General features: G+C 46.1%; 1 protein-coding gene across 4 annotated transcripts in view; it reads right to left on the bottom strand.

The window, feature by feature from the left end:
- The window catches only part of ASAP2 (ArfGAP with SH3 domain, ankyrin repeat and PH domain 2), a 147,645-nt gene extending 137,136 nt beyond the window's left edge, over positions 1–10,509 (bottom strand). For 2 of the 4 annotated variants that reach the window (XM_074331667.1, XM_074331668.1), the window contains exon 1: positions 9,990–10,508. In XM_074331667.1, the coding sequence (XP_074187768.1) occupies positions 9,990–10,115 (126 nt within the window). In that variant the 5' untranslated portion in view covers positions 10,116–10,508. Of the gene's footprint in view, positions 1–9,989 lie in introns of all 4 variants that reach the window. The other 2 variants (XM_074331669.1, XM_074331666.1) reach the window with 2 other exon arrangements.
- Positions 10,510–26,711: the final 16,202 nt, after the last annotated feature.

The raw sequence follows: 26,711 nt of genomic DNA, 5'->3' as shown, positions 1-26,711 counted from the left end.
AGGTTTCTCTGAGGGGTCGATAAAAATGTTCTGGAACTGGATGCTGGTGATGGCTGAACAATTTTGTGAATATACTAAAATAATCACTGAATTAGACACAATAAAAAGTGTAAATTTTATGGTATGCAAATTGTATCTGAATTTTTAAAAAAGGAACAACAACAAAAATAAGTACCTCAGTTAAGCCATAAAAAGGTGTTTTGTTTTGTTTTTTAAATCAACTTGCAGATAAAATTCAGAACCTACACTTTCTTTTCAGGACCACAAACTAGCTATTCCTTGCTGATTTTTATTTCCACCATCTATCTATTCCAGAGCCTTTACAAACCCACAGAATTTTCAGGCTGGGGAGGGTAGTCAGAGATCAACTAGTCCAAACCCGTCATTTTAGAGACCAGACACTCAGAGAGGTGACTTGCTCAAGGTCACATAGCAAGGTGGAGGCCGAAGCAGAACTAGAATCGGCTCTTCTAACTCCTGAGCTACTGCTCTTTCTACTCCACCAGAGACACACAACCAAACCCACAGGGCAAATGTGAAATCACAGCTTCATAACAGACAGTACATCTCCCGATGTTGAGAATACTGCTGCCCCCAAACCCCAAGGAAAAGCTATCAGAACTTGATATAAGAAACTTGGTATCTACTTAGAGTTCAACTGTCCAAATTATTTAAAGACCTGTGACCATTAACTCAACCTGCTTTTCACCAGAGAAGCAAAGCACAACAAAGATAGAATCAAGACCATGGTATGCAGCAGCAAAGACTGCAAAAGCTGCTCCGAGGTGAAATGGGTGGCAAACTACAGAGCCCCACTTCTCCCAAACAAACTAGCAATGCACCCAATGAAAACTCCAGCTCAGGGCCAAGCATCTTATTGACCCCAGTGATCTTTCGGAGGAGGGAATCTGCAAAAGGGGAACGGGAGAGGTAACCTGTATGTTCACCTCTAACCTCCTTAAAAGCATGAATATAAGTAGCCCAGAGGAGAAAAGAGAAGAGATGGTCAGAAAAATTACAGAGTGGCAAGAGGCAGGTGACTGTTACAGACAACTGGAAACACAGAATGCTCAGAGCTGGAAAGACCCTGCAGTTTATCTCGTCCATTTTACAGATGAGGCCACTGAGGCTGGACCAGTGAAATCTCCTGCCCAAGGGCTGGTTAGTAACAAGGTCAGGGCTACCAAGGAATGAATACAGCACCACGACTTACCGTCTCCCTTCCTTTCAGAATCTCCCCAAAGTTCCCTAACTGCCAACCGGGTGCTGACTTCTCGCTTGGTTTCCGTGATTCCCCCTTCAGCGGCCACCTCTCAAAACACAGACGTGCTGACACAGAGGGTCTACTGTATGGATCTGATCGCTGCCTACCTGCCTCTGGGGGCCTTTACATGGAGCTGGGACCGTGTTCTCAGCCCCTCAGCTCTGAGAGGCCAGAACTTCAGGGCAGTTCAGGTCACTTAATAAACCGTCTGATGTTAAGTTCCTCCCCAGAGGTTAGTGAGTGTCTGATGACTCAGTGTGGGTGGGCACGCAATCTCAGCAAGTGGCCTTGGATGATCGACAGCCATCAACCTGCACGAAAGAGGCCCCCAGGAACACCTAAAGAGGAATCTTCACAGGCAACAGCAACCCCAGCAGGAGAAGGTCAGGTGTGTGTTAAAGGACCAACAGGAGTAAGACCCATAAGGATACAACGCTAATGGGGTGGGGGTGGGGGTGCCGGGATTCCAGGTTCTATCAAACACCATTTGTGGGAGAGGGAGATGCAGCCGTGTAACTTGTCTGAGCCTCGGTTTCTTCAACTATAAAACAGAGACAACAGCAGGGCCTACCTCATAGGATTGCTGAGGCTTCAATGATCAGTTTAAAACACAGCACAGTCCTTCCCACAAAAATATGGCTCAAAGAAATGTCAGCCATTGTAGTTGATGTTTAGGGAAAAAAGAACAACTATAAGAATGTGATTATTTCTGGAAACGAGGCCCTAAAATTCTGATCACCTGGCTAGAACCCTAAAAGACAAGGGAATTCATCATCAGAGGGAGGGAACTACCTTCATCAGCCACCTGACTCACTGACAGCATCTGTGTACAAAATCCTGTTGACAAAGCCCTCTTCAGCACTGAGTGGAAAGATGACATCACTCATAGCCCGTTAGCAGGGCAGGCCTCCAGCCAGGATGTAGCAACGCCTGGGGCCACTGGCTCTGCAGGTTGGGCAGGGCAGCAGGCAGTGAAGACAGCAACGAGAGCCATCTCTGCAGCAACAAGGGCAGAGGAGCCAGAGAGGAAACAGCAGCAGCAAGCGTTTTCCAGAAGCATCCACTTGAGAAAGGCAATCGATGTGCCTTACTAACAGCAAAAGAGCGGGCATGCTATGATGGTCACAGAGGCATCAACAAACGCAAAGGTTCAGCACATGCTCCGCAGAGGCAGGCGGCCGCGAAAAGAACAACTCTCGGGTCAAAACGCTTGAGTTTGATTCCTGCCTCCACCACTTCCTATGAAGAGCTCTGTGATCTTGGTGAAGTGGCTTAGGTCCCCTGGACCTTCTAGGGTTTTTGTTAATAATGAAACAAGTTAAGAGTTACTATATGTAAAGAACTTGAAGCACGCCTGGCACACAGTAAGTGCCCAATAAATGTTAGAAAGAAAAGAGGAAACACACCAACACTGACGGACAGTCACACTTCAGCCATGCTCTGGATACCCCAGACACACCCAGCAGCAGCAGCATTTCAAATACGTAGGCTCCCCAAAAGCAACGCAGACTGCTAGGTCTCCCTTACAACTGGGCAGAAGGGGCCTGTAAACCTACAATCGCTTCACAATCAAGCTTCCTCTACAGAGTCAGGGTCAGTGTATGACCCGCTAGGAAACAACAAAGGTAAAAACAGAACTGGCCTGCAGAGAGGCAGCCCAGCTCAGGGGCCTGATGACGAGAGCCGCAGATGCAGCTCGCGGTTTTGCTGAACGCCCAGGCACGCACACGTGTACGCGCTGACCCGCGGAGCCCTGCGAGAAATGACTGCCAAGCCCTGAGCCTGAAACAGTGCAGACTGCACCACGGCTGTCAAACCACAACTGGCAGCTTCTCCCAGCACCAGTTCCTCTAAACACCTTTACTGCTTGATAATTTCAACACTGGCTTAAGCTGTAACTCTTCTCGGCTAGACGCTAAGAACCAATTCATGACAATGACAGTGTAGTAGTAATTATGAAGTCTGTTTAAACAGCACTGTTACAGAGTCAATCACACACTCCAAAAAACAATTAACTGAAAGAATCTCACCACCAAGCCTGGAATTCTTAGTCTAAATTCGAGGGCCATAAACGGGGATTGGAACAAAGAATCACATCTAGACCTCAGCCTGTAACTGAAATTTAACACTGGCTTCAGTTATGAATGGAAGCAACACGCCATGGTAATATTAGCAGCTCCCGTGACTCCAATAAAAAGTATATTCATGTAACTTTAGAGCTGCTAGAAATATCTCATAATATTGCTCCCATTCTCAGTGCTTCAGGAGTTATTAGCCACACTACCAAATCTTAAAATGCAATGCTGTAGCAAAGAAGCACATATTAGTATGAAAAAGACTTTTCAAATATTTTGCTAAACTGTATTTCAATATATTCGGTTCCCTTTGGAATCCTATGTATTTTTTATTTTTTGATGCATTGAAATACCTTCCCGAAATGAGGTCCAGCACCTTCACCAGTGTCAGAGGGGTCCATGGCACAAAAAAAAAAAAAAAAAAAAACCCCACAAAAAAAGGCAGAGGCTAAACTATAATTGCACACAGAAGACGAGAATACAAGTGCTTTATCGGGAAGGAGCTAACTAACCCTGCCCACTTTTCCATCCCTGGCACCTGGCAGTAACCACATATTGGTAGGTGCCCAATATACATGCATGAATCAAACTCAGCACAACCAAATACCAATTAAAATATAACCCAAACATGCCAGCTTTGGTTGCTGGTCCACTTATTCCACATAGTTCATAGGATAAAGCTGTCATGGTCCACAAGTACCTGGAAGGGCCCTGGCAATCCACTTGAAGGGTCTATGACACAGAAAAGGGTGAGCAAAGGAAGCAGGTTCCTATCGCAGGACACGACTATGAGGATTTATCATCTCTTTTTAGTAGGGAAAGAGGAGTATTTGGGGAGCTGAATCAGGGACAGTATCCCAGGCAGCTGACACAGCCAAGGAGGCATCACCTGCAATCCTCCGCCTAGAAACAGCAGAGGGGAGACGCAGTCACACCCCTCCGGCCCATCTACACAGCTACGCTTCACTCCCCCCCCCCATGGGTGTCTGCCGTGAAACAAAACATTGAGGATTGGTCCCAGCACAAGTTCCATAACCAGCTGTGCTGAGCAGCACACAGCTGGCCTTGGTACTGATGCTAAGGAGCACCAGTGAGTCAGCTTCACCATGGGGACACCGGGGACGTCCATTCTTTAGGAGCCTGAGTGAACTGGGTGGGCTGTTGCCTCGCAGAGACAGGAACTGTTCTAACAGGTCCGGTCACCCCAGCACACACAGCAGTCCGCAGGCACAATGGATCTCAACCAGCCTCTCATCACCCCACTGCCACCACCTGGTCCAAAACCCTCTTGCTGGGAGGGCTGCAGTAGACCCCCAGGCCCTAACCCACCTCCCTCACTTCCCTCAGGCCCTGCCAGTCTGTCCTCCCTGGAACAGCCACTGCAAAATTTCCATATGTAAGTCAGAGCATATTACTCCCCATTCAAAGTCTCTAAGAGCTTCCCATCGCGAGAAGAAAATGCAAGGCCCTCCCAGGACGACGTGGCCTCGTGTGATGGGTCCCTTGCCTGCCCCCATCCTCCTCTCCCTCATACTTCTCTCCCTGAACACAGGCCTGCTTTCTGTCCCGAAATGCCCCAGCCGGGTCGCATCTCAGGGCCCTTCCACATGCCGTTCTTGGATCCCAGCTCTTCCCTGGCTGGCTTCCTCGCTCCATTCTGGGATCTGCTCTCACGTGGGGTCTCCTCAGAGAGGCCTTTCCTGATTGCAGTTTCCTGATTTCCAAAGTCACTGTCTAGTCCCATATTCTGCGTAACTTTTCTTCAAAGCACTTATCACCTGACACTACATCTGTTTACTACAGTGATTGTCAGCTCCATCTGGGGAGACGCTTTAAAACATGCCAATGCTCCAGGCCCCAACCAAACCAATTAAGTCAGAACGTGAGGGAGGGGGCCAGGCCTCTCTAGTCTACAAAATGCCCCTCAGGTGATTCGAATGTGCAGCCTGGGCTCATTGGAGAAGTGCTTCTCAAACGTCAATGTGCACATAACGGCCTGGGCTGCTATCACACTGCAGGTTTCCGTTCAGCAGGTGTAAAGTGGGGTCTGAGGTGCTGCACTTCTTACGAGTCCCCAGGTCCGTCGACCCTTCCTTGAGTCGCAAAGGTGTAAAACAGCGCTGTCCAACAGACCTTTGCGCAGCGATGAAAGCGTTCTAGCTACACTGTCCAACACACATGTGGCAGCCGCTCACTTGAAAGGTGGCTCGTACCGCTGAGACACTGAATGTTTTATCTTAGCTACTGTATTGGGACCGTGCGGGTCTAGAGTGCAGATGGCTCCGTGAAGAAAGGGACCAGTGCGTAGAGATGTGGAGGGAAGACAGGAATCAAGGATTACCCCAAATTCTTGGCCTGCGCAGCCCTCTGTGCAGTGGGCAGCTCTGCAAATCCAAGGGGAGGCCTAGTGGGCCACCACCTCCGGAGTGGCTCAGTACCTGCCTAAGGCGGGGAGGCAGAGCTGGAAGACCACATCAGACATGGTAGTGACTAAAGCATGTGCTGACCACCTAATAACCACACATCAGCAGACAAGACCCTCCCACCCACAGCCCCGGGCACAACTGACCACTCCCACCCACGGGCATCCAGGATTCTGGACCATCTTGGAGTCACAGCATGTGATCTATTTATACTGGGATGTCTGTCTCGCCCACTAAAGTGTAGATTCTGTCAAAGAGAGGACGTATTCCTCTTGGTCTTCTATTCCCACCACCTAGCACACAGCAGGACTCAATAAATGCTGAATGAACGACTGGACCTGGAACCTACCAGGACGCGCATTAGTGTTTTTACTGTTAATCACAAGACAGAAATTGAATTTTAGGGGAGGGGAGAGTAACGTAAGAGAAGATCGGTTTTTTCCTTGAATGACTCAAAAATCCCCAAACACAGAAATCCAGATGTCAGAACACAGCATTATAAGGTGGCCCTGTTTGACTCAGAAGCACAGGCAGGAAGGTGCTGTCCTTCTGACAGCAGATTCCGTCTGTCCATACGGAACTTGGAAGAACTGTCACGCAGGACAAAGATTCAGAATCCCATTCTTGCCTAAACAGCTGGTAGGCCCCGTTCCCTCTCTTACTGCTGGGAGGGGCATCTGGACCCCAGGACAGCCAATTCCCTGGGAGCCTGCAAGGCCCAGATGCTCACCCCACCCCTGCAGTTACCCTGTGTTTGTGACATCACTGAGATTTCCAAGGTAACCAAGGACAACAGAGTAGAGCATTATGGCCCCGGAAGGAAGAAGATTAAATTTTAATACTTACCAGTCAACATCAAATTTATTTTTAAAACTACGCATCTAACAAAGCCAGATAAGCAAGGCAGAATGGATGGTGCTCTAAAGGAGGATTTACCTGTACACATAAATATTCCAAGTACACATACATTGTTTTCCTATTTTGAGACTATTTCACAGTACCTAGAGACTCAAAGACTCTGAGACAGAAATAACCCCCACAAAATGGGGGGGGGAAGCTCACTTTTCCGATTGATGCCACAACTGCTTATTTTTTCCATTATTTCCAAAAACACAGGTTGAACTCCACAGCGCAGCGCCAGACTTTGCTAAAATTGTGCAAATTAAGTATTTTACCGGGAGAAAGAGCTTAAGTGAAAATTTTAAAACACAGCTCTGTGAGGACCTGTTGCCAAGACAACCAACTGGTTAAAAACTAAGCAAGGATTAATAGATACATAGTTTTTCATTTACTTACTCGTACATATAACATTTCATTTCCCCTACTCTTCCTACCTCTTCACACAAATCCCATTTTGGGGCCCAATGCCCTCATCAGGTTCTGTGGATTAACTATAATTTGCTAACCAGTTTCATTTACTAAACCAGTTGTCTGTCAGGTATTGTGCTGTGTATTTAGTTCACTAAACCCTCACCACACCCTCTGAAGCAGATAGGTATTGTTATCCAGACTTGAAAACTGAGGAAAATGAGAAAACGTGAGGTATCGCACCCCTGTATCACACGCGCCCGAGTTCACACACCTGGCAAGTGGTAGAGTCTGACAACGGAGTAATTCAGAGAATTCAGCATTGTTAACAGAAACAGAAAGCAGCATCCGTTTCTGAAAACAGCACGGAGCCAAGTTCAAATTCCAGCTCTTCCACTTACTAGTTCTGTAACCTTGAGCAAATTAACCTCTCTGAGCCTCAATTTCCTCAAGTATAAAGCAGGGATGAGGAATTAATACAACAGATGTGAAATTCACAGTGAAGCACAGGGACCCAATAGCTACATCGTCCAGCTACAGGTGTGCATATCAAAGAAAGTATATTTCAGATGTAAAATGATTTTTAGCAGACCATAACCTACATTGGAAATAGTAGATTCACAAAGCTTAATCAGTTTAAATTATTCTATGATTCGTTTGTTTAAACACAGGACCAAGGGCTTGCAAATTTAAAATTTTATTTCTCTAAGTAAATCGCAATACCCACTCTCATGCCTCTTTCCAGTATGAAAAGTAGATGCCCTATAGTGTGGGCATCATTTGTTAATAAAACCATAAAAGGAACAAGTTTTTGTAATGGCAATGAACATTAAACACCCTGGAAAAGACTGAAAGAAATCCATAGTGATTTCTCAGAAAGTAAACTTTCAAATTTAGTTCTCATAAATCCAAACTCACACAAACCATCACCCTAGTATGTAAACTAGATAGACTTCAAGTGAGATGGACCTGAAGTGATTTCAGTTTTTTTCATATTTGAAACGATAACCAATTCTTGTGCTTAGAGGGCAACAACGAACAAGCTTCCAGTTTAATAAAATGACCAAATCCAGTGCCTCTAATCTGCTCAGTAACCGAGCTCTAGGGTCATCTCCTGCACAGCATACAAAAAAGAGCTCTGGAATTACACACTGGAAACTAAAATTAATCAGAGAAAGGGTATGCCAATTTTAATAGCAATTCCTATTTGCCTAGCTTTCCAACATCTGCCAGTGTTAATATTTAACTATAAACTACAGTAGGGAAAAGAAACAGAACTTTAAATATAATCAAGCTTTTTTTAAGGCACCATGTACAAAGCTTCCTTCCCTTAAGAAATAGTCGGCTACCTTTTTGATTGCAATCATTCCATGATTATTTAATGGTGCATTTCCAAAGCATCATGAACATGTTTCTCTTGCCCAGCACTTCCGAAAAAACTTCTCACCGGGCCTTGTCCATCTGCCTCATCTGAAGACGTAGTTTTTAAGCTCTGCTGATACAAAAAGAACTACGTAACTGAGGTGGGATCACATAAGTCACTACAAAAGGTTACACACGCTCTCCTCTGCTAAAAGAAGGGAGAAGGGGGGTGAGACCATGCCCTACCTACACTTAAAAAATATTCAGAATGCTGAATCTGTTACTTTTGGTTTCCACTATTATTGACTGTTTATGTCTACAGAGAAAAAAGAATTTCCACTAAGAGAAACATTCTGGATTTTCCCTCCAAGCAATTCCTAACAGCAGATGCTTTGTTCAAGTGGGCAAAAACATGAATGCCACTGCTTAATTTAAAGCTCTCTGGTGACCTCCCCTCACTCACTCTAGCCCAGGCATCTTCTAATACACCTACAATACCCCCATTTTTAAGGCTATAACTTGACATTCTGGCCAAGAGAAATTTAATCATCTATTCAATATTGGCACACGTCTGGCTTGTAAAGCAGCTACCTACTAGGGTAGGAGCCCAGCACAGTGCTAGGCGTTTCTTTACACACCGTCTCTGATGGTCACCACAGCCCTGGACAGGATGCGTTACTAGAGCCTGTTTGATAGACACGGAAAACGAGGGCAGAGCGGTGAGGAGCTGCCCCAAACCTGTCAGCGGGGGCCGAGGACTCACAAACTGCGCTTCCGACACTGCACGGGCTTTCATTGTCAGCCTAAGCGTGTTCGTTCCCAAGTGTTATCTCCGCAGGATGTGGAGGGCTTACTAGTCAGCGCTGGGCGTGATGACTTTGCACCTTGACTGAAATCAGGCCTTTTCCAGGCTGATGCGGGAAGGGAGGCGATGGGGGGCGGGGGCCGACAGGTAAGACACAGGTGACTGCGGGCGGCTATCACAGGCCGTTGCATCAGAAGCCCGGCCCTGCACACACCTTCCCGCACTCCGCTCCCAGGCGCGGTGCGGACCCGCTCAGGCCTTCCTGGCTAAGGTGTGCACACCTTTCCTGCGCAGCCGGCCTTCCCCAGACGGACCCGGAGCTCCGGGCGCGCAACTGCCCTGCGGGACAGGCTGCGGGCAGGGGCACTTCTCCAACAAGTCGGGAGGTGGGCGCCCCGAGGACCCCCCCGCCCCCGCTCACTGCCCACACCGACTTTCGGGCCAAAGTTGGCGGCGCTAAGGGAACGGCCCGGCCGGAGCCCCGCAAGGGAAACTGGAGCGGTGTGGGGGGAGGGGGCTTAAAAAGGCCCAAGGTAGCCATCAGCCTTCTCCCTCCGAGCCACCTACACGGAACAAAGGGCTTCTGTTTCGGGCATGGGGAGCCCGGCCGCGTCCGGTTTGGAGGAAGAGAAACTTTTCCCGGGATGCGGGCACTGGGAAGGGGCGGGAGAAGGGCCGGCGGCGGGCAGGGCGGGCGCGGAGCTACCTGCCGCCCTCCCGCCCGCCCGGCGGGGCCCGCCCGGCGCCCTCACCTCCTCGATGGCCGCCACGGTGTTCCGGCACTGCGCCGTGCGCGTGGTGAAGCTCGAGGCCGTGGGCGCCTTGTAGTCCTCATGGGTCTCGGCCACGAATTCCGACACGGAGATCTGGTCCGGCATCGCCACGGCGCGCGGGCGCGAGCGGCCGGCCGCGGGGGAGCCAACGCCTCAGCCGCTGCGCGGGCTCCGACCGGCCACGCGGATGTCGCCGCCTTCGCCGCGGCCGCAGCCCGCCCAGCCCGCGGACAAAGGGAAGCGCCGGGGCGCGGGCCGCCGCGCCGCAGGAGCCGCAGGAGCCTCCGCAGGGCGCGGGTCGCGGGGCCGCGGGGCCGGGCGGCAGGAGCAGGGCGGCGCGCGCAGCCCGCGCAGCTCGGGCCCGGCCCGTCCGCCCGCCGCGCCGAGGGCTCCGCTGCCGCCTGGCCTCCCGAGCGAGCCCCGAGGCGTAAACGCAGAGCCGGCGGGAACTGCCCGCCACCCAGCAGCGGGCCCCGAGTGACTCCGGCGGAGAGGGCGGGTCCCGGCCGGGGCGGCGGCCGGCCGGGCGCGGGGCGGGGGGGCGCCGAGGGCCGGGCCGCCAATCCGCGCGCTCGCCGCCGCCGCCGCCGCCGCCGGGAAGCTGAGCCAGCAGGAAGGAAGGCGGCGCGCACCCCGGGCCGCCGTGCAGCTCGCCCTTCGCCGCGCGCCGCATTGTCTTGGCGTTCGGGCCCCGGGCCGCGCGCTGGAGTTCGAGGGCGCGCCCCGTGGGGTGGGACGGGCGCCGAGCAAAGCCACGTCGGGTCCGCCCGGACCGGCCCAGGCCCCGACTCCCACACCGGCTTCGCGAGGGCGCGCGCTGGGTGCGCTCGGATACTCTCCCAAGCCCAGCCACAGCGCACCTCCTCGTCCCTAACCACCCGGGCTTGGAACATTTCTTGGGGTACCGACCCCCTAAGCCGCCAGGCATACCCGTCCCGGCAAGAGACAAAGTGGGAGGAGCTCGCCCCCTACCGGACAGTGCGCTCCGCCCTGCACGGGCACTTCGCGTGGCAAATGCCTCCTGCGCCCCTGTGGGCCGCACCCATCCATCAGTTTGGGGTTTCTGTACCAAAAACAAAAATGACCGTGTAGTGAGTGCGTCTGTACTCTACGTATAGTCACTTAATGCTCACAACCTTACGAGACAGGTAAACAAATGGGGATTGGCTTCTTATCGAAGACAATTTGCCCAAGAGCCCACAGTGAATCGCTCTGCCCGATGGGGGCTCAAACCCATGTCCCTCTGCCTCGAAAACCCAAGCGCTTCAGGGTGCTTACATGCACCCCTAGCAAATGTCCCAGTCGTGGTTCCTAAGCTTACACACGTATGGGTCATTCTCAATTAGTTGGAAATAGTTTTGGGGCACTAGGCCAGGACCCACCTATGATAACTGACTTTCTGTCGGCAAGGAGGGAATGTGTGCGAACAAGGTGAATGAGCTTTTTCATATGGTTTCAGAGAACGTGCAACAATAGCGGGTAAATCTTATATATACCTGGTCCAGTAAAAAATTTGAATTAGTACAGATTTTCATGTAACAACTCTCAAGGAAACTCATATTTTTAAAAATCCAGAAGCTCTGAAGACACTAGTCAAATAAAATCACACCCTATAACTCTACACCAGGCATGTGGCATGGTTTCTGTAGCTGCCAGCAATAAAACCAAGAGAAACTTTACAAAAACCTTTTGTGCATCTGAAAAGGAGGAAGTGTGAGAGACATTGGAAATTCAATATGTCAGACGAAGCTGGCTCCTGACGCTGCAGGACAGTGGACCAGTCAAACAATCTTTGTTTAAGCTCCCATGTAAGAATTTTCTATATGAGGTGGCAGCTTGGGTCAGACATTATGTACCGCCTTTGGTATTTTAGTAGCATTGCATATGAAATTCAGCTTTCTGAAATAGTTAGCTGTATTAGTGGATAGCTTTTATTACTACTCTAGGCAATAAGTTACAATTTTAAAAACTCACATTTTTGCTTCTTTCTTCCCTGTTTTTTCACCCTTTTGGTGTCTTTGGAGGTTTTCTCTATTTGCAACTTTCTACAATTCAAGTCCTGTACATATTATTTACATTAATATATCCGTTCTTACACCAGGCAGATTCTGGTCTGTCCTAGTTTTCCAGCGACAGTTTTTTGTTTTTGTTGTTTGTTTGTTTGTTTGTTCAAGACATTGGAGAATATCCTGGATAACTTTTCAAGTCTTGATTTTTAGATGTCTAGTATCTATCAGTCTATGAGGATTTTAGAAGAGAAAGTAGTATTTTCCTTGGCATCGAGTACAGCATTAACCAGACTGATCGAGACTTGTACAAGGACAAAGTTATGTTCTTTTCTGTTCTCATTTTACTTTTGTTCTTATTTCTTGTAGTTTAATATAACTTTTCAGGTACAGGAAACTTGAGTAGCCAGGAAAATAAAATTGCAAAGCTGCATGGCATTTGACAAGTGGATGAGGAGCTGATGGAAAGAAAGTCATTATTACCAAATCCATTGGTGGTGCAGAGGACATCTGTGATAGAAACCTAAAGCAATTTATTCCTCCAACCGTCCCAGAGAATCTCTTGCCCAGTGCAAAAGCTGAGAATTAAAGCAAGATCAGAGCAAAACATAGCTAGTGTGTCTCTGAAATTAGTACGAGAATGAGTAGTTTCCAAGAAATAATAATAAAATTAAAGTTGAATGTGGATCAAGAAAACATTATACACACACACACACATTTTTTAATGCATGGAGGGAAAAACAGGCTGATAACGCCGTTATGGTCCTATACTTCCTTACCCAGAACTTTAAAATCTAAATAGTCCTGATAATCTAGTTATAAAATTAACCTTTTTAGTGGTAAAATTGTGACATGAGGGTATTTATAGTCTTGTTTTTCCCACTTAATATGATATTTATGTTTTGCTACAAAATAGAAATGTGCTTGATTATGGAACATTGCCCCTGACTACTGGGGGTGACCCAGATTATCTAGTGTTTGTGCTGTATTACCTATTTAAAAATCTGAAAAACTGAATTCCACACATATCTGGCCCCAAGGTTTCCAGATAAGAGATTGTAGACTTGTATTATTAATTTTTTTTAAATGAAGAAAATAAAATGAAATATGGTGTTGCAGACTTATCTCCAGAGAAGAGGAAAACAACTCTCCTCTCAAAAATGAAATTTTCAGCAGCCCACTGAAGTTGGCCAACGGCCCATTTTCCAAAGGAATTTTCTGTCTTTAGTAGTTCTCAAGAACCTGAGATTTTTCACTCTCAGATCGAAGTGTTCTTAACTCTGAAATTTGCTTGAGGGTTGGCTGGTTTCACACAAGACTTATCCAGTTCACTTGCTATTAATTTGTAAATGATTAGTCTTAGAATGGACAGGTCTGTGCCTTAAAAGAACTATGGTAAACAGTGTAATGAAATAGAAAAACAAACAAACAAAAAATAGCAACAAACAACATTAGTGATGTGATCATGTAAGCATAACCAGAAGTTTTTTTTCCAAAGCTTAACAATGCTTTCCCCAAAACAGTGTTGCTGAAGGGACCCATTTATCCCCAAAGTGAGAGGTTAAGTACATTTACCAAGGTGATCTTACCTTGGCACTTTAGGGGGGAATATTAGGGTGCAGAAACTATTTTACAAATGAATACTTAGGTCTTATATCAGCTTTGCTTATCTGTGACTTTGAATAAGTAAATTCGCCTCTCCAGACTCCACTCGTTTGTAAAAATGAATGAAACTGAACTGCTGCTTTTGAAGGTTCCTGCGGTAGCATCCCATGATTCCATGATCCCATGTTTTATGTTAGTTTGGGCACAAGAGGGAAATTTCCACAAGGGCCATATTACTACTGAGAATATAATCATTGGGCCTAGATACTTGAAAAATGAGGATGTTTTGGGTGACATTTAAAGCTAATTTTTGAGACTGCTGTCATTTTGTTAAGCTGGGAGATTTAGATGACAAATTTATAGCTAATTTCACTATAAGATACTTGAGGTCTGTTCACTTTTTTGTTTTGTTTTAACAAAGCAGTTTCTATAGGTGACACTCTCAGTTCTAGAAAAATGAGGTATAATCTGTACTGTGCTGGAGCCAGTTTGAGCTGATTCCAGAAAACTGTCAGATTTTCAGGAATTTTGCAAACTGTCAATCGCATCCGTATGGCAGACATGCTACTATAATGGTGGGCTAGTACACGTGTCTTCCCAACTCTACATTCTGGTGGCTTGAAGTCATCTGTGGTGGGATTATTTACACCAGGGAAATTGGCAGATGCTAAACATCAAAGCTATATTTATTGTTCATTGTCTAAACTTAATAAAGTGATAGAGAAAACGTTCATAATTCAGATTAGACTGTGTGTTATACCTGAAGCCTTTCCATTGAGAATAGTGAAAATGGTGTAATATTCTTTCAGTATTTGCAAACTGTCATATGATTCAGCAAAGAGGTCGCTCACGTCATTGACAGATGAGTGAAATTACAGCATGCATCTTCACGAATTCCCTTTTGTCTTACTCATTAACATAAACAAAAACATCAACCAACATGAACAACTGCTTTGTTGAATTGGATAATAATGAAGCATATTTATTCACAATCTTATTTTGTCAAATCATAGCTGAATTGAAAACACCGATTGGCTATGAATGCAAGAGTTCAGCAAAAATCAATGAAAGCATTCTGTGAAACGAAATTAGCTGAATTTACAATAAAGAATATTGTATAATTTGTTATTATTTATAAATAGGGTGCTATATTTTTTTACAGAATTAAGTTAAAATAAATGTATGTATGTATGTTATGTATACACATTTTTTTTCAGAGAGCAGGTAGTTAAACATTTACCAGCCCACAATTATATTGAGTATAATTGTATCTTCCCTGCCAAGAGACCCTCCCATTCTGAGTCATGCTTATGGGATGAAAGCCTGTATAGAACTAAACCTTAATACTTTGGACTATACATGCAAAGGCAACTTGTGCTAATAAAAATTGTCTTAGAGTAATTAAGAAAATACCATTTGTTCTTTTCAAGTACTTTGGAACAACACAAAAAATGCCAACAGAGGGTGTGGTCTGTTTTAATGAAAAAGAAAAGAAAAAAAAAGAAAACAAACCAGTTTAATTAGCATTCTGTATGTAAATAGATTTTGCCAAAGCCTGTGAAGAGTACTTGCAATAATTTATCTTCTTGGGTCAAGCACTATCTTCCCTCTGGATCTAGACCCATTCTTAGGTTTCATGGGAGCCCTCTTAGGTGGCCCAGCACTCCACTTGGGCCACATCTGAACAGTTATCCCTGTGCTAAAGAACCCCAGTGGTTCCCAATTGGCCTCAGGATAAAGTTTACACTCCTCAGTCACAATCTGTCCCAGGCTTTTTCCCAATTTCTTCAACTGTTTCCTTTTCCCAGCCTTGCTCTGATCCAGGGTCAGCAAACTATGGCCCAGGGGTCAAAGATGACCTGATTTTTGTACTAAGAATGGTTTGGGCATCTTTTTAATGGTTGAAAAAAAATCAAAAGAAGACTATTTTGTGACACTTGAAAGTGATATGAACCTCAGATTTGAGTGTTCATAAAGTTTTATTGGCTCCCAGCCACATCCGTTTGTTCGTTTATATACTTATTACCTGTTGTGGCAGAGTTGAATAGTTGTGACAGACGTGGCCCACACACCTCACATGTTTAAGTATCATCTGGCCCCTTACAGAATTGTCGACTCCATTCTAACCGCCTGAAACCTCACTTTCCCCAACTCACACAGCCCTTTTGTACTAAGCGAACTGAATGCGGTTCTGTGCCTCATTCTCTGTGGCCAAGAAGACAAGTCCTAACAGTACGCAAGGCCATTCACCGGCTTCCCCACGGCTCCAGCCTCATCCGCAGCCACTCAGCACCCCGCAACCCTTTCACCAACACTTAGGCCCTACCTAACTCTCATGTTCACTGCATTCATTAAGTATTTCCTCACGCCAGACCCCCAGCCTGGTACGCTCTTCCTCTTGTCCATCTGTCAAGCTTTGGTCCCCTTCAGGATCAAACCCAAATCTCCCCTCCATAAAGTCTCTCGAAGGTGCTCAGCAAAATCAACCGTCTCCTTGTCTCTGCTTCCAGAGTGACCTAGACGTCTCTGCAGGGCTTTTGTTAGGAAATGGGGTGAGTGGCCATCTCCACATCTTAGTGCCATAGCAGGGCTCACCTCCCCTCCCTTCTCCTGTGCTTGGTACCACTCTCTCCATGCCCATCAGCGTGTGAAGCAACTGTGTTGGCCAAGTAATGAGTCATACAAGATAGGAGCACTCGTTTCGTGGAACTGATAAGTCTCACCCTCACTCTGGAAATGAAATGCTTCGGCTCTCCCCAAGCGCGGGCTGCTTCGATCACAGAAATGTTCACAAGCTATCATGACCAGAGCATGTGTTTCCTCCTCTCACTGCCACCCCTAACTAGGCTCTGGGGGGCGAGGGGACATGTTGTATTTATCTTTGACCTCTAGCTCCAAAACAAGGCAGGCACACAGTAGGTGCTCAATAAGTGTTAATAGCATTGAATCACATGGAAGTGCTTCTCTTTGAGCACAAAAAAACGAGAGAAGACATAGCAATTTAATATCAGGACAATACATAGATTTGGGAGATGTGAGGGCAGAGTGGGCTTTTCCCATGATGGGGGTCTTCTGTTTGGCTCAAGTATTCTGGTAAAGATGTGTTTGTAGAGGGAAGTCAAGTACTGGGCGAGGGAGGGGGTGTTGACCTGATCCCTTTAGATCAGGGGTGTCCGAACTGCGGCCCGCGGGCCAACTGCGGCCCGCAATCCATTGTTAATTGGCACGCAGCAAATTCCAAAAATATATTTAGTTCACGTAAATAAACCAGGTGAGGCAATACATACTTCACCTCGAGTGAGTGGCCCGGCTGTTTGTGTATTTTACCGCATATGGCCCTTGGTGAAAAACATTGAAAACAGTTTGGACACCCCTGCTTTAGAGACTGAAATGTGCAACCTTCCTCCCTCAATACAGGAAGGCTTACGCGCTGCTACCTCCAGCATTGTGGTGCTGTGACATGACCATATGTGAGCTAAGGAGGTCCTGTGCCCTCAACACTTGCTACCCGAAGTGTGGTCCTGGACCAAGCAGCATTGGCATCATCTGGGAGCCTGGCAGAAGTGCAGAGTCCCAGGCCTACTGAGTCAGAGCCGATACTCGAACAAGACCTCAGGTCATTTGTCTGCACTTTATCATTGGAGAAGCATTTTGCAAGCATCCATAAAAGATACACCACAAGCAGGGACTTGGTTTTCCCATCCTGACAAAACCCAATATTCCAAATTATGTAAAGTATTCTGTATTAATTAAGGTTGTTTCCAGTCCTGAGATTTATGAAGGTTTCTTCCAGCTCAGAAGTGCCCTGCTATAGGGCATTCTGTCTTGTTGCTGCAACACTACATTGCTCAGTAATTCAAATACTATTTACCAACTACCTACTATATGCCAAGTGCTGTCTCCCAAACTAGGTTACTTTTGGAAAAATGATTATAGAGGGGCAAGTGTAGGCCAAACAGGAGGGTAAAACACTAATTAGCAGTAGACAAATTGGATTTCATTAAAATTAAAAACTTCTGCGCTTCAAAGAATACATCAAGAAAGTGAAGAAAACCTACAGATTGTGGGAAAACATTTGCAAATTAAATATCTGATAAGGGACTTGTATCTGGAATATGTAAAGAACACTTACAACTGAATAATCCAAAGACAATCCAATGAAAAAATTGGGAAAAGGATCAGAATAGACATTTCTCCAAAGAAGACGTACTTTTGTATTTGGTCAAAAAGCACATGAAAAGATGGTTTGTATTTGTATTTTTGTATTTTGTCTTTTTTGACCATTTGGTCAAAAAGCACATGAAAAGATGGTTAGACATCTTTAGTCAGAGGGGAAATGCAAATCAAAACCACAAAGTGATACCACTTCACACCCACTAAGATGGCTGTGATAAACAAGACAGATAATAAGTGTGGTGAAGGGATAGAGAAATTGGAATCTTCATACACTGTTGGTAAGAATGTAAAATTGTGCAGCCTCTTAGGAAAACAGTGGGGTGGGTCCCCAAAAGTTTAAACATAGAGTTACCACATGACCCAGCAATGTCCACTCCTCGTATATACCCAAGACAAACGAGAATACATGCCCACACAAAAACTTGTTCACAAATGTTCATGGCAGCACTATTTATAATAGCCAAAAAGTGGAAATAACCCAGTTGTCTAGCAACTGATGAATGAATAACAAAATATGGTCAATTCATACAATGTGTATTAGTGTGCTAGGGCTGCCATAATGAAGAGCCACAAACTGGGTGGCTTACCCAGAAATTTATTGTCTCACAGTTGTGAAGGCTGGAAGTCCAAGATCAAGGTGTCCGCAGGGTTGGTTCCTTCTGAGGCTGTGAGGGAGAACCTGTCTCATGCCCCTCTCCTGGCTGCTGGTGGAGTGCTGGCCATCTTTGGTGGTCCTTGGCTTGTAGAAGCACCACTCTCATCGCTCTCACGTTCACATGGTGTTCATCCTGTGTCTCTGTGTCCAAATTTCCCTTTTTTTTTATAAGGACATTGATCTTGCTGGAGTAGGAACCCACCTACTCCAGTGTGATCTCACCTTAACTAATTATATCTGCAATGGTCCTATTTCAAAATAAAGTCATGTTCTGAGGTATTAGGATTGCAACATAGGAATTTTTAGGGGACACAATTCAATCAACACAACAACAGAATATTACTCAGCCATAAAAAGGAATGAGGTACTGACACAGGTTTCAACATTGGTGAGCCTTGAAAACATTGTGCTAAGTGAAAGAAGACAGATACAAAAGATCACACATGTAGGATTCCATTTATATGAAATATCCAGAATATGCAAATCTATAAAGACAGAAAGCAGATTACTGGTTGCTTAGGGCTGGGGAGGGGATGCAGGAGAGGGCAGTGATAACTAAAGGGTACAGGGACTTCTTTTTGGGGTGATGAAAATGCTCTGAAGTTGACTGTGGTGATGGTTGTACAACTCTGTGACTATGCTAAAAACCATTGACTTGCACACTTTCAATAGTTGAATTATATAGTATGTGAATTATTAAATGGTTGAATTGTATGTATGTGAATTATATCTCCATAAAGCTGTTACCAAAACAAAACACAAATTCGTGTTATTAAAGTGTTAAAGACTAATATATATGACCTCTGAACTTTGGAGTCTAAAGTTCAGATCCTGGCTCTGCAACCTTCTAGCTGTTCCCTTGAGCGAGTTGCTCTTGGAGCCTTAGCTTCTCCGTTGGAGGGAGGTACGACCATATATCCAGCAGGGCTGTTACAAGAATTAGAAATTATCTAGATAGAATACCTGGCACATAGCAGTTGCTCAATAAAGGCTATTATTAGTCATCCCACCCTTGAAAACAGAGTGTGTTTCTGTCACAGACAAGTCTTTCTTTGTGTCATTTTTTTTTTTTTAATCATCAAGTAAGGTGTTTTTAATGCCTCTCAGGAAGCAAACTCCCCAAATGGAGCTAAAACTTAGAAGAAAAACATAGTCTCTCCTATTATTCATGCCACGGGAGGACCCAACTCTGTGCTGCTTTTCTGCCTCTGACATTTCTTCCCCGACTCTTGTTTTTATTCCTTGAGCTGATAATTGAAGCTGTCAGGGAAGGCTCTCGCTGTGGGTATTTCATTGACGAATTCCAGCTGGGACTAACGAGCGTGTTGTTGAGTTGGAGAAAGAGAGATGGCCCCTTAGGAAGGAGCTCACACTCACGGCAGTGGGGGATTTGAGCGTCTGGGCTGTTTGGTTATTAAATCTGTGTCCAGGAGGGTTTTCCAGCTCATCCATTTGAAGCGGCGGGACTGAGTCAACCTGTGTCTCAAGAGTGGTGTGAATACAGAAAGACACCTTGAGAATAAGCTGCTGAAATAAAGTGTGGGTAGACAGTGATTCATCTGCCACCAGTCTAAGCATTTCCTGATGCTTTAAAGAAAAATTAGAATCCAGTACTCCTCTGGACATCAGTTGGACATCTCCATCACAGTAATATTAAGGGATGCCATTGGAAGCTATTCATGGTATTCACGGGTGATGAACCATGTGCCAGGCTCTGTGCTGGACTCTGGGAATATGGAATGAAGGTCAAATGGTGGCTGAAGAGGCACCAGGCTGCATGCACATAAACCAAGCAATGCCCTTCAGCAGCAGAACAGGAGCTCAAGGTCACAGAGAAACATTCCCCAAGCAACACTTGGGTCCCTATGCGACTTGGTGCCATACGGTCTGAGTATCAAGGGCCGATCAAGCCTCCCCCCAAATTCCATTTTCTCCTAAATCTCTGGATGATCTAACTTATTTCATCCTGTCACTAAGCCTTGAACAGGTCCAGTCCAAACCCTCCTAAGGTTATGACTCATAAATCGAGTAGCTGCAGTCTTAGTTAGAACCACTCATGAACTTTGAGGAAATGTGGAATGGTTGGCCAAAGCCCCCACCTCTCACCCTTGTTCTGAGTGCTTCTTTCCTTCCGGAACATTTCTTCCTGGTGTCCTCACACCCAGCACAGGCCTCTCCTATTATGTGGTCCCTGTGGTCACCCAGACCAGCATGGTCTCCTCTCACTGCTTACCTTTTGTGGGACTGGCCACCGGCTGACCCGCCTATCCCTTCTGCCAGTTCCCCGTGGCTTGGAAGCACTGCTGTTACTTGCCTAGTCGTAAGAATTTACAGGGACTCTTTTGAAAATCCAGATTCTGGCAGGCCCTACTGTAGATCTGATGAATCAGTCTTTAGGGGAGGGACCTGGAAATCTGGATTTTTAATATGTGCTCCAGGAGATTTTCGGTAAAGCAAGTTTAGGAAGCTTTATCTAGCATGTTAGAAAAGATGCTTAAAACCAAGACTTTTGGATTTCTGGGCAAATGTGTCAGTGCAAATCATAGAAGTGAGTGTGTTTGTACGTGAACAAGCCCCTTCCACAGAGCATTAACTCTTTGAGGTCTCTGGGGAGCCATTTACACAATTATGATCTTAGAGCAAAAATGTTCCCCCCAAGAGATCTGAAAGTGCCTAATACTCATTCTAAAAGTGCTCGCTCAACTGCCGCCCAGGGGCTGGTTGGTTTGCCTGTAGGATTTGGAGCTGTGGATATTTCTTGTCTCTAGAAGCAGAATAACCCTTAATCATATAAGAGACCTAACCATGACTTTAAACAGAGACTTCATTTTCTCTCAGTTCTGTGGAATTCCCAGTGTTTGTGAGGCCATATCTGTGACTGTCTTTGGAAAGGGTTTGCGAGTTGTTTTCTAAGATCTTTTAACTTGTCTGGGGAGCAGCCTTTAGTGAACTACTTAGGGCAACCCCGGGGTCAGGCACCAGATGGCTGGTGGGAAACCACCTCTGGATTTGCAGTCAGGCATTTTTTCTCCGAGGGTTTCTTTTTCTGTTGTTGTTTTTAAGCCTGGTCCACACCCTGCTTACATTTGCTCCAGTGTCCCCTTCCTTCACCTTCTGGTCTCTCCCTCTCTGTTTGAGTTTCTCAGCCAAAGCTGACCTCACTCGCAGACTCTGCATTGCATTTTGGTGCGTCCCACTTACCGATGCCAAAAAGTGAGCTGTGCCATTTGCTCAGGCCCTTTTCAAATTTTCCATAAGGCTCTGAGCATAACAACTCTGGGCCTGGGCTCCTAGTCTCCACTAGGGTCCTGTCCTCAACCTACACTAGGCAGTGTCCAGAATGTGCCAAGAAGGCTGGGCCAGACCTGTGGGAATGGCAGATTGGGTACACTGGGTCAGCCAGAATCATTATTCTGGAGACAGGACACAGCAGAGGAGTGACCAAGGGACTGGATGAGAGGAGAGCCAGCTGGTCAATGCCTCCTTTGTGCCTGCTCAATAATATGACACAGCAGTTCAGCCTGGAGCTGTTAGAAGCAGAGCACATCTCATAGACCTCGGACCAGATCGAAAGATGCTGATGTTATAGCAGCATAGGATTGCTTCACTTGTGTTGAGTGGGGGGTCTAGAGCCCCCCTGACTTGCAGACTGAACAAGTGGTTCTCACACTTGAATCTAAGAGTCTCTCAGCTGAGCAAAAGACAGGTAGTCTAGCTTCCTTGCTTAGAAAGTCCCACCAGAAGGAGCAGAAAAGATGGTTTGCTTTGACTGAGGCCCCAGGGAATGACAACCCAAAGTAAAGAGATAATTCACTCCATGGTTCTATTAATCTGATCTGCTCTTCTTCCTCATCCAGTTGTCCAGACAGAAACCGTGGCACCACCCTAAGTGCTTCCCTTTCACCATCCCACGAATCCAGTCTGTCACCAGGTCCTGACGACTCCATTTTTTAAATACCCATAGTGGTCCCCCATCCTCAATTCCCACCTCATCCCTCATTGACTCAGACCCTCATCCGTTTTGCGCATGGAGTACGTTGCTTCATACGAAGTCCTCCCGTCTCCAGCGCAGACGACGCTCCAGTCCATGCTGTCTACAGGGGTGCCAGAATTATTTCCCAAAAATGCCAATCTAGTTATGGCACTTGCTTAAAAAGCTTTTGTCTACTGGCAAAAATAACTCTCCAGATAAATCCACACAAAAAATGGTATATTCATGAAAAAAAGGAAAAAGAAACAAAAAGCACCACCACAGTGCGGGAACACACACCTCCAACCTGGAGCTCCAATCGGCTCCCACATGAAGAAGGAAAATAGCCGCCCGGTTCCAAGATGGCTATTCTGTTTATTAGCATTCCTTCCCCTGAAGTTACCACAAAGTGGTAGAGCATCGGGGGGGGGGGGGGGGGGGGGGTGGGCCCAGCTCCAGCCACAGTCCTCCCAGCTCCATGGTGCAGCATCCCAAGATGTCAGTTCACTTTTATCACTTTCAATGACTCTCCATAGTCTGTGAATAAAATGCAAATTCCTTAGTGTGCTATATCAGGCCCTTCACAGTCTAGACTGCTTGTTGACCCTAATTTCTCATCAATCCTCATATACATGCAGAGATACAATCACACTGAACCCATTCATTCATTTGTTCATTCATTCATTCATTCTTCATTCTGAGTTCCTGTTATATATATTTCAGATCCTGTGCTAGGCTCTGAGAATTCCAGTGGTGAGCAAGATAGCCATAGTCCCTGATGCCCTAGAGCTGGCAATCAAAGGCAGAGGACCACTTTAAACAAGAAGATACACTCAAGTTCAATGGTGCTATGCTGGAGCACATGCAGAGGGGTGTCACCTAGCCTAAGGTGCGGGAAGGCCCCCGATCCAAAGGAATCAGTGAGCAGTGGTGAATAGAGTTGGAAGTTGATAGTAAGAGATAGTATGTGCTAAGATTCAAAGGTGAAAGAGCTTAGTGTTTTCAAGTAACTGAAGGACAGTGTGGCATGAGAGTGATGAGAGCGAAAGCTGGAGAGGTGCACAGGAGGCCGGGCATGGGAGAGCCTAGAAGATTCCATGTTGCAGACTTTGTGATGTTATCCAGGGGTAATGGACAGCCACTGAACCACTTTCAGCAGATTTGCATTTTTGAAAGCTCTCTCTGGCTGCAATTTGGGGAATGCATCAAACAACTGACAGCTTCCCAAATTGCTATGCATTTTAGCACAGCTGTGCCTAAGCACAAGCCTTTTCAGCCAGCTCTTGTGTACGTGCTTAGTCAGATCCTTCCATCTTTCAAAACTCAGCTCAAAATCCTTAAAATCCAAAGCTCCCTGTTCCCTCCTCTCTGCCCGGGGTGGGCTGCACACATCTCCACTTTCGCTTCCTCAGCATGCTGGTCATTGTTCAATTAGAGTATTTTCTCCATTACATGTCAGTACCCGCGACAGGCTGTGTGTTTATACAGGCAATCCAGTCTGTGTTCCTCTCCGCTTAAATCCCTAAGGCCTAGGCTTGGTAGTTGCTTTAAAAACATGTTCTTTGAATAGATAAATTTACACCAGCACAAAAAGGTACAGAAAAGTTGAGATTCCAGTGCTCTGTGACTCCCTCCACACCAAGTCTTTCTCTCTCCACTGGAGGGGTCCCATTCATCATAGACCCAGAAGCCTCACAAGGATTTACCAGTCCCAGAATGTCTTTTTCTTTCACATGCTATACATACATTGCAGCAATTGGCTCCTGGAGGAAAGGAGAACTCTACGGCACCCTTCCAATCTTTAGTGATGGTGGAAACCCTTGACTTTGTGCCTAATTTTGGGCAAAGGCCTGGTCAGGAAGTCTAAATTTAAAATTGGCTTCACTGAAGGGGCACAGGGCAGGTTGTGCCATGCATTACTCGGCACTCCCTTCCTGTCAGTCATCATTGAGCTGCATCTCTATTAGGCTTTGGGGGGTGGGTAGATGCCAACAGCGTCCTGAGGAAGCAGTACCTTTTCCAACCTCACAAATGGCGCTGCGTGGGTTTGATACACTAGGAGCACATCTTTAGTGAAGATGCTAGAAACTTCGTTTGGTTGATTATGTGTTTATTATTTGTAAGTAGCTTCTAGCAGTTTTTAGTTATGGTTAATTGATTTAAGGAAGACTAGGCTGGCTCTGTTGGAAAAGGTCTTAATGTTAGGCCGGCAGAGGTGTGCGATTGGCATCGTTTGCCTCACAATGGAATCTTGCAAACAGTAACTGCCTTTACTCGTTGATGAAAACTGAGACTCATGTGTTCATTTGATCCTTTATTCATTCACTCAACATATTTATGGAGCATCTTATTGGGCCTAGCAATTTGCCGTTTATGCATGTTATGTCCTCACAAAACCTTTATTGTGCAGGTATTGTCATTCCCACTGCACAGGGTAAGTCCTGTGCTCAGAGCTGCACATTTAGGCCACGATGGAGCTGGGATTCCAGCCTGGGCCCTCTCTCTCCAGAGACTTCATCTTTCCAGGGGAGACATAACATACAGAGAAATACCCACGATCTGCAATAGAACATGACAAGTGACCTCCAAAGGGGCGCCCACAATGTTTCTGGGAGGTAAGTGGCGGTAGAGACCATTTCTGACCACCAAGATATGAGATCGCTTCCTGGAGGAGGTGGCATTGGCACTGGACTTGATAGGATTTGAATGTGCAGAAAGGGGGTGAGACCTCCTCTTTCTACAATCCTTCAATGGTGGTTCTAAAAGCCACCCCGGGAGCTTTAAGTTTTAGACAGATACAAACACAAGGAAGTGGTAAAATGAAGGGAAAAACACCAAGATTGAATTATGTGAGGATCTCTTGGCACAGATAAATGAGGAAGCACATAAAAAGTCACGGCCCCCGCCCCCACCGTGGCCAGCAATTTAAGAGGCAAGTGGCTACACATGATACAAGCATGCACAGGGTAGGAGCATCAAATTAGCAGAGCAACCTCCAGGAGCCAAAGTGATGTTTGATTTTATCTTCATAGGCAATAAAATGTGAAGCATTCTTTGGCAGCAGTCAGAGAGGCAGACTGCTGGCTTTTCATAAGTCTCTGGCGTTTTACAGCATGTCAGTTAACCTAGCAGTTCTTGCAACAGAGACTCCATACTTTGTGCTGGGGCGGGGTGAGTGTGCAAAACAAACTGAGTATTAGAGCTTGTGACACAGCACTTAGCCTTCATGTTCTTCTGCCTCTTCCTAGGTCCATTCAGTTAAAGAGCTCGTCTGGCGTATATTCCAGGGTTCTCGTGGGAAATGATCGGTTGTCCTTGGGTATCTGTTTTACATGAAACCAATTACGGTAACGTTTGTAATGTGGAGGTGATATTGTTACACGTGCTGTTTTAGTGTCCAATGCATTTATGTCTATGGGCTTGGTTCCCTGCAATGCAAATTTATTATGCTTTCAAAAGTACTTCTCACACAGGATTCCGTGAAGTGTTATTTCATAGACATCTATTGAATCAGGTTTAATGTGTGAATTAAATAATCACCAAACAGTGCGTAAATAACCTCTTATAATTGATAGTTCTTATACAAAAAATAATAACCTCACACTCATTAGGATGCTGGATGAGTGTTTTTATTCAGTGATTTGACAATCTGTCAGGTAGGATTTTTATCCCTGTGTTACAGATGAAGAAACCGGCTTAGTGAAGTCAAGTAGTTTCCAATGTCCCCCAACTAGTGAGGGGCGCAGCTGGGATGTGGAGCTTGGGCTGCCAGGCTCCCTCGCCCTTGCTCTCCCACTGTGCTTGGGCCTTTACTGAACAAATTTCCCCAAGTCCAATGCCAGGGGTCCAGTGCAGCACTGAACCTCCTGCCCTCCACCCTGACAGTAAGGCAGGGGCACCGGTGCTAAGGTAATTGTCCCTTTAAGGCTCTAGAATTATGTGGCATGTCATTAAAACTAAACTAACTCGAAATCACATCTTTCCTGCCACAAAAGGTGAAAAACTACAAAACCCCCTGAATCAGAAAGGAGAGCAGCCAGCTGTCTTCCGTTTATGCACAGAAGGAACATGCCAGAATACGTGCAGGGAACATATCCTTGAGGAAAGCACTTCTGAGTCCGCCTCACCAACTTACTCACCACGTACCCCTGCCAGGAATGGGGATCGGGCCACCAGAACTGTCACTTCTCTCAGAAAAGAAGCAAAGAGAGTGGAAAGCTCTCTGCAGCCCAGCCCTCTTCCTTTGCTCACACATTTCTCATCACACAATGTTGAGGAAAGAATATCTT

The sequence above is a fragment of the Rhinolophus sinicus genome, linkage group LG05, assembly GCF_036562045.2.
Source record: "Rhinolophus sinicus isolate RSC01 linkage group LG05, ASM3656204v1, whole genome shotgun sequence".
NCBI lineage: Eukaryota > Metazoa > Chordata > Mammalia > Chiroptera > Rhinolophidae > Rhinolophus > Rhinolophus sinicus.
Note: the sequence above shows the minus strand (reverse complement) of the source record. Positions and strands in the feature narration are given on the sequence as shown.